The following is an 8,607-nucleotide window of genomic DNA, read 5'->3' as shown; positions in this document are numbered from 1 at the left end:
CAATTGCCGTCCACCTGCGCCGGAACCGGCGACTCACAACAGGAGCGAGACAAGCAATTGATGTTTTCGGCCCCACAGTACGGCAAATCCTTTTCTTGCATTTGGTAAACTCCTTATCTTGCCTTACCTTACCTTATGGCGATCGAGAATTATAAAGGAACACTATGCCTGTAGATCCCCATCTTGAGGCTCCCGGTCCGGTAACCAAACAGTCTCAAATTATGGGAAGATTCAGTCGTACATGATGTCAGCCCAGTGCATATCAAGCCTAGACTTGGACTGTTCATCTGAGGTCGGCGACACGACCGGTTGTGGAAGAGTGTTCCAATCGTTTAGGTTGTTTATGGATTGCCCTTTCTCCTTAATTGAGTATTGTAGGTGACAATATTGCTGTTTATACCGTAGAAAGGACAAATATATCCTACAACACAGCGGTGGCCGAAGCAGTGACTCGGGACAGGGGCCGAAAACACCATTTCACCATGTAAACTAGGGCACATTGAATGAGAACTTACGGTTAGTACCACCGGTATCGTCTACGTGCCAGTGGTTCCTCGCGCTATTTTTCCCTGATCCATGAGGTTGAAGTCGCGTCTTTTCCCTTATTCTATTCAGTTACTACACCTTTTGCCCGAATTCCAAACTTCAGCTGTGGACGACATACAAACTGATTTCGAGAACTACATGCGTAGTGGTAATTATCAAAATACCCACATTCTAGTAGAAAACGTAGTGGTTTCTCTTTCAATATTTGTAGTAATAGTTGTGACGTCTTTGACCGCTAAGATGCACCACTTACTTCATGCCGTCTCGTCCATCCGCGCTGTATGTTTATTTCTAATATTTCGTCTTTGCTTACACGTCGTTTTTTTAATATGCTCAGATTGGCCAAACGGTTCACCGCTACCAATTAGATGCCGGTTGCTGATGACTCATCATTTCACAAGGCCTAAAACGTGCTGAGTGGGCAGAGGTTGTTGACTTCGGAGCCTTCATATGGAAGCACCGGCAACATCATCAGGAACTGGCTGGGAGCCGTCGCCATCTTAGAAATCTCCGGCGTGGTGGACGGGCGTGAGGCTAGCGGTTACGATCGGGTTGTATCTATGAAGAGTATGAAACCATTACTAGGGTTTTTGTAGTACAGCGAAGTCGTAAAGGTTTTTCATTCAGCAAAGTGCTCGCCAGAACTTGATGAAGGAAGCAAAATCTCTGACCTCCAGTCCTTGAGGTTGGTTCGGTGTTCTTTGGTCGGCCCCCATTTGGCCCTTGACTGGTGCCTGCGAACCCTGCACATGATAACAATGGCCCCAAAGTAGTATGCTCAAACAGTTAAATGTGGTCTTGACATGTTTTTTCATTATTGAATATGCAAGTTCTATGAAGTACTGGTCCCTGACAGGGACATAGCCATGGTGGGGGGCATGGGCTGAGCCACAGGTTTCCGAGATGCTGGGCGATTTTGCAAAAAATGGTTCAAATTTCAGAAGTTCCTTCAAAGTTCAGCTTTGTCTCTCCCCTCCCTTAGACAGTTCTGGCTGGAGATGGGTTGCCTGGTTCCAACTCCAAGGGAGTGAACCTGGCATGGAAGTATGTATTCATGGGTGCTTTCTGTATTCCAAGAAGTCCTGCATTCCGGGGCTGCCCAGGCCAAAGGGAGTTTCTTTACCCAGAAAGATGTTTATTTGGACTCATTGGCCAGTTGATTGGGGCAGATCTAATCCTGCCCCAATTGTGCAGCCAGCACGCTGTTATGCTGTCTGAGAGTCAGTCTTAATGTGGCTGGTTTATCTTTTATTTAACCTGTTCAGCACAAACAAATGTACACCTCTTGTCTTGTGTTTGAATGTCATGGTGGATCTGTTGCCACAGGTGCTCTGTTAGTAACAATGTGTATGACCGGACAAAAAGAGTGTGCATAAAATGATATGGCAGTACGTAAAACAACTGTGATGGAGTTGCGACTGATGTGACACATTTGTTACTATATGACCAGGACAGCCATTGTGTCTTAAAACCCAAATCATCGTCATCATCTATTGTGCTGCTGGCTGTTCTTGCTTCTACAGATTGTAACTCCTTGATTTTGGATGCAGCAGAGTGCACTCTGTTGTTCTACTCAAGCTATATGCTAATTCTGCACCTACTCCACAGTGCCATGAGCTGTCCCTGTTAGGATGTTCCTGCCCTCAAATTTTCATAAGCTGTCTCAAATGTAAGCTCTTAGCCCAGCCCCACTTTTACAAGATCTTGTGTAGATCTGCCATGCATTTTTTAAGACTGGCTGGTGGTCTGGAGTAGCTCCAGCACCAGTGGAGAGACTAGGGGCAACTGACCCCTTGCAGTTTGCTAAGGACTAAACATGGACTTTAGCAGCTTGCCCAAGTTGTGGGGAGAAAAATTATTTTTGGGGTAGTCCACAGGCTCAGCCCTCTCTCATGGCTCTAGTTGTTCAGTAAGTTAGGGGACTCAGCCCTCTCTCCCAGCTCTTTGATTCTAGCATTTCTAGACAAGCATACCTTTTGTCCCCCTAAAATTGCAGTGAGTACAGATGACCTGCGTAGAGGAAACCATCAGAATAAACAGTTAAGTATTTAGGCATGTGGGAGATAACAACTTTGCTACATGATACCCTAAATTGCTGGCATCGGGCCTTAGAGGCTAACAGGATTCCATCAGATGCATGGAAGGACCCATCCAAAGTTGAAACCCTGCCAGCTCAAGAGTAAGCCTGGCAAGAAGGCCCTGAGCCTCTACAAAATCTAGAAGTTCTTTTCACTGACACAGCTATTCAACTAGTAGGTCCTAAGAAGTGCTTAAAGGTGGCCAAATATCTGACACATTTTTGCAAGATAGAGGATAGGATCAGTCCTCCAAACCCACTTGGAAGATCTCCATGTTTTGCTGGTTCAGCTGGTGCTGAATCATATACCACATCAGTGCAAGGGTGCCCAAGCCAGGATATGCTATCACTAGTGAAAGGTTTTCTTTGTATAATAAGTCAAAACCTGGTCTTTGTGCTAATGCCAGTTGAATCATGTGAGTTCTAGGCTGCTTTTAAAATGGTACCATTACCCTGTTTGTAAGAAAAATGTGTGTGCATACTGGCCACCACCAGAAAATGCATAGTTTCTGACTAGTTCATCTAACATCACTGGAGGGTTGCAGAACTGGTGCATTAGCCTGATACCACGGCCTCACTGCCAGCAAACAGTATGCCACACCCTCAACACCACACAGTACAACACCCTTCACTGCCCCCACTCCCCCTCACGTCTCACTCAGAGCTCAGTCGCACAACCCCTTTGCCACAACCCTGTAGAGGAACATGACGTGGGCATGATTCGGCGTGGCCTACTGTAACACATAACACCGATAGGACACGGTCACTTGATGGCATTGATAGAGCACGAACATGCGGTCTGCGCTCCGCAGAATGACTGAGTGACCCACTTCGCGATATGTGCTGGAATTTGCACAACTGGCGAGTGGCCTTGGAATGTGGAACCACTGCTGCAGCTGTGATCACGGTCCAGCTGGCACAGCAAGTTCAGACAGAACATTTTGTGAACAGGACCTTAGATTGTACCTTGTATTGTACCTCCTGTGAGAAGGCTTTCATGTAATGTATACACAAATTGGTCACACAATATGTATCTAGTTTCTACCCTCCAGTACTGGATGTGTGTTAAGCAATCTAGTATGCATTACCTTTTTGCCAGTTCAGGGTAATAAGGCTGCCAGTCCAAGGTATGGAACCTGCAGTGTGGTATGCTGTCTGGAATGCTAATGCACATTCAAATGGTGTGATGCATCATTTATCCACCATATCCAGTTGGAACAAAATGAAGACAAGCTTTTTCGAAAATGGAAGGAACATGTGGAAAGACATGGAACTGGGAAAGTCGCTAGTGCACGACGGCTTTAGGTAACGGGTGCTGAAGACTGGTGCAGAGTGGTTAAGCCCGGTCTTCATCAGCCAGTTTGGTTTAAGTTTTTTTTTTGTAATTCAATGGGCCATCAGACAGTTTCATCTCTTCTGCTCAAGGTTATCCTCAGCAATTTGCAGGCAAAAACATAAAGATCCGCAAAAAGCTTTTCAAAAGAACATTGGGCCTTCAGACAAACTACTCAAACCATGGCTTTTGCTGATGTCAGATTCAGGTCTATCGCACAAAGCTGTCAAAACTTGCTCTTGTTTTCACAGCATTCTATATGTGTATTGAGACATTCAGATAATGTAGGGACACATGGAAGTACTGGTTGAGATATGTCATGCTGATCAATACAGTGACATCTTAATGAAGCATCAATGATACTGATGGTGTAGTATGTGTCCAGCAGCAGAGCCAATTGCCCATGCTGTTAGGCAGTGTGGGAAAGTGTCTGTTTCCAGGCTGCACTTTGGATTCTTGGTATGCAGCACAAAATCACCACTGAGCAACATATGTCATAGGTCCATTTGAGAAAAATATACCTATGTGTTCGGACAAGCAAGACACCATAGCGTGCCTAGATTGACAATTGTTGTCGTTCAGAGTTATTCACAGGTATCCCGTATTTTACCTAGCGCATCAGCAGCGATTGGCTGGCATCTGTACAGTATCCTCTCCTGGTTGACAGACTCTGCAGTCACCACCATGGGGTCCCAGCTGCTGCTGCGCTGGGACAACCACCTGCCCAGCTTCGCCTGCTCGATGAAAGAGTGTCTGGACGACGGCGACCTCACTGACCTCACCATCTCGTGCCAGGGCCGTGTGCTCCACTGCCACAGGCTGGTGCTCTCTGTGGCCAGTCCGCACTTCAAGCAGCTGCTCAAGGTGCGCGGCGGCAGGGAGCGGCGCCATGGCAGCTGGGCCACCTGCCTCCCCCCTGGGTTTGGGGGTCTAAGTCAAGTGGGAATGACTTCATTTGCTGTTAGTGGAGGAAGCAGGGTCCTCACCATTTCATTGTCATGTGATGTGTAGGTCACAACAAGCCATTGATGCCATTTGAGTTTGAAAAAGTCATGAATGTAACTTGATAACCAGGTATTTGGAAAGCATCGTTATATGCTCGTTTTGTGTCCAATGTTTTCAATTTACCTTCATTGAAGATGGAACATTTGCGGCAAAACTTGCGGGACATGCCCTCAGAGATAGTTCACAGCTCTGTGACTTGACCTGAACTGACCTGTAGCAGTCTTCTTGAAAGACATGCTTAGTGAATACATAGTGAATGCAATGCAATGCATGCGTAGGTCAGCTATCCCAAAGCATATGGTGCTGTCGTTTGCTGTTTTGGGCCAGTGGGGCAGTAGAGATCGGGAACTCTGTCTTCTGCCATGTTGCCACGCATCGGTTGGCCGGTGGCCAGGGGTAAACGGCTCTTGAGCCGAGTGTGGACCCCTGCTGTGCGTCGTATGTCGACACGACTGGTGCATCTTGTGTTGTGGTTCCTACTGGAATAATGCAACTTTCTCGGTCTGTGATTGTTGTGATTGTGTCACCTCAGTAATAAGGGGAAAGTTGAGGTGGAATTGCAGTCCTGCAAAACAGCATGGATGATGGTGCATATGTTTCAACGAAAGTGGTGGCCATGGGACGTGTGTTTCTAGAGAGGATGGTAATGGTTGTTTGCAATAATCTGTTGTTTTGGGGGAGAGGCCCGCCCGGGCGTGTCCGTGCTGGGCTTCGCACACCCCGCCAGACATGGTGCCTTCTGTACGAACCAAACCTTGCACAGTCCATCTTGACTCTCACTTCGTAACTGCTATGCGGGATCGGACGCAGTCCTACGTTTATAGACCCCCAGATGAACTGTGTCAGCCCCTCGGCGACAGTGAGTAAGCACAAGTTACCAGCGTACACGCCGCAACCGAGAAGGCTTAACACAGCTCCGAAAATAGGACAGTAGTAATAGCCTTATTCCTCGTAGAAAAGCCAGGAGATGAAGATGTGGATGCGCTGATATTTTCGGCAATACGCCTATCGAAACGAATGGTAGACTACTGTTATTTGTTTCACTAAAGGCATGCTGCCGAAATTTCAGTGTATCTTTATCTTCATCCTCCCGGTTTTTCTACGAAGAATAAGGCTTTTGCTACTGTCTTATGTCTTTGCATAATATTCCTCGCAAATGCACCTGGCAACTTACGTGGCTCGGAAAATGACATTGACCTGCAAATTAGCTGATGGCCTGCAAGCCCCATCAGCGGTTTCACTTGAGCGTGTTGGCTTGAACGCGTGCTTGCCCGCACAATCAACGCCTCTGTTTGTCGGCAGGCAAACCCCGGCCAGCACCCGATCGTGATCATGCGCGACATTCCGTACAAGGACATCGCCGCCCTGCTGACGTTTCATACTACCAGGGCGAGGTCACCGTCACCGAGGAGGACCTGCCCAGCTTCCTGAAGACGGCCAAGGCGCTGGAGGTGCGCGGTCTGGCCGACGACGCGCACACGGGCGGCACCTCCTCGCGGCCGGTGAGTGGCGCTGCCGACCTTGACGACCTTTGACGGCAGGCCGGCGCGTCCGGCCAGGCCGGCGCTGCTGGCGGGCGCTCGGGCGGCGCGCAGCAGGCGCGCAGCCGGCTCGCGCCGCCGTCTATCAGCCGACTGCGAAGTCTGGTTATCCACTGAGGTATGCCCTGGAATTTTAAGAGCGTGACTGTTAGATCTGGATAGCGTTGGATGGCATTATCAGCGCCCACCGCTGGTATCAGCGCGCCGGCGGGCGTCTTGTTTTAGGCGTGCGAGCGCTTCGGCCAGCGGCGTCTGTGACGGAGCCCTGTGACCTGGCCGTGACCCGACCGTGACCTCTGTGACCGGTGCCTGTGCCACAGGAGCCCCGCCGCGCCTCCCACCTGGAGCCGGAGGTGGTGGTGAAGGAGGAGCCCTGCGACCCGGACGAGGCGCCCGCCGCCCGACACCCGGTCGCCATGACAACCATCAACGACCTGAGCCTGCTGCAGCGCGAGGCGCCCGCCGCCACCGGTGGGTGGAGCCGGGCGGACACCGTCGGGCCGCGTCTCACGGCTCCCGGGACTGGAGGTCATGGAGGAGGTGTGCGGACCAGGTGGCCATGCAGGCGACGGTGCTCGGAGCAGTCGGTGCCAGATGTGGACGATGATTATAGTTGCTGTGGCCGCAAGTGTACGTCTCGGTCCGTGTCGGGGCACCTGTCTGCATTGTTTAATGTTTTTCGTTGTTGCCGGCAGATGGGTTCAGGGCTGGCAGCTCCTTCGTCGAGGTGGGACCAGCGCGCGTGCCGCCAAAAAGTGAGTAGCGCGACACGCAGTTCCATGCTGGTGTCAAGCTGTCCGGTTTGGGCGGCGTCGTTCAGGTTTTTTCACTTACGCTAGTTGGCATTAAGTGTGATTTTATCGTGTGATGTGTATGTTAATATTAGCAGATTTTTGGGCATGTTATGAGCTCCGCATTTTACCGAATTTGACCCGAGACGTTTCACGTTGCGAAACGTCCCGGCTGTGTATCCGAGGGTGCGCCGAGCCCGTGAGCGTTCACGGCTGACTGGTGACGGATAGCTGGCGGCGAGGGGAACCGCGGCAGCGACTGGCGGTGGCCGACGACTTCGACCAGCATAGTCGCGCAGGCGAATGGTCGTAACTGGTGGGAGGGACTCATCAAGCTGAGACGGGACAGGCGTCCTTCTGGCGTTATCACCACACAAGTTCTTTTTTAGCTAATGAATTTGGCATCATGGCCTCGACATCGGCTCATGCCAGTGGAACTCGTGTTGGAGACGAAATTACTTTTGCAATGAGGAGCATTCGGGGCCTTTTCGGGGCGGGAGCTTTGTCAGTGCATTAAGCTGGGTGCGGGCGCATGCAAATCTTGTCCAGTTTTAACTTGCATAGGGGCGTTATTGTCTACGGGAATCATCGCCGGACGGAACTGAAAGTTATGTTTGGCACGAAGGTCATGCTTTCCTAAGAAATGCGAGCTGGGTGGGTAGAACAAATTGTTGGGAATACTGTCGTCAAGGTATAGTGGGTGATGCTAGGATATCGAATGATTCTGATTCAGTCAGTGCTTCGCACCACTCACGTTAACGGCAGTGATGAGTTGCACAAACCGCGGCAGCTTTGGGGAATGATGCCCGGTCTGGAAAAGCCGATCGCTCTGTCAGGCTCGGAAGGGTGGCCTCGAGCGCGCGTAATTACCTCCGGGATTGAGCCGCGGGCTGCGCCGGTCACCCCGACAGAACAGCAGGGCGCTTCCCAAGTGAGCCTTGTTGCGCTGGATCGTCCAGCGACACCATCCGTGCCGCCGCCGTCTCCGTCTCCGTCTCTGCCGCCGCTCTCCGCCGCCGCCGCTCGCCGCCGCCGCCGTCACCGCCGCCTCGCCGCCGCCGCCGGCTCTGACGCGCCATCTGCGCCCCTCTGTTTCAGCCGTGAGCCCGTGCGTGGTTCGGCTGGAGAAGCTGGACGGCGGCGGCGGCGGCGGCGGCGGCGGCGGCGGTGGCGGCGGCGGCGGCGGCAGCGGTGGTGGCGGCAGCGGAGGCGGCGGCGGCGAGGGCGGCGGCGTGACGCACGTGGTACCGGCCCTTACGGGTGACCCGGCCGCCGGCAACCTGGACGAGATGCTGATCCCCGGCACCAGCGCGC

General features: G+C 51.5%; 1 protein-coding gene across 1 annotated transcript; it reads left to right on the top strand.

Moving 5' to 3' along the window:
* The first annotated feature begins 1,040 nt into the window (after positions 1-1,040).
* On the top strand, positions 1,041-7,265 carry LOC119111025 (longitudinals lacking protein-like). The gene is made up of 5 exons (XM_037234850.1): positions 1,041-1,231; positions 4,624-4,820; positions 6,264-6,350; positions 6,823-6,952; positions 7,198-7,265. Exons 2-5 carry the CDS (start codon positions 4,641-4,643, stop codon positions 7,263-7,265), a joined length of 465 nt encoding a protein of 154 aa, XP_037090745.1. The 5' UTR covers positions 1,041-1,231; positions 4,624-4,640.
* The last annotated feature ends 1,342 nt before the right edge of the window (positions 7,266-8,607 follow it).

The sequence above is a fragment of the Pollicipes pollicipes genome, unplaced genomic scaffold (genome assembly GCF_011947565.3).
Source record: "Pollicipes pollicipes isolate AB1234 unplaced genomic scaffold, Ppol_2.1 Scaffold_7258;HRSCAF=8750_pilon_pilon_pilon, whole genome shotgun sequence".
NCBI lineage: Eukaryota > Metazoa > Arthropoda > Thecostraca > Pollicipedomorpha > Pollicipedidae > Pollicipes > Pollicipes pollicipes.
The sequence above is the reverse complement of the archived record's forward strand: the minus strand, read 5'-3'. Positions and strand labels throughout refer to the sequence as shown.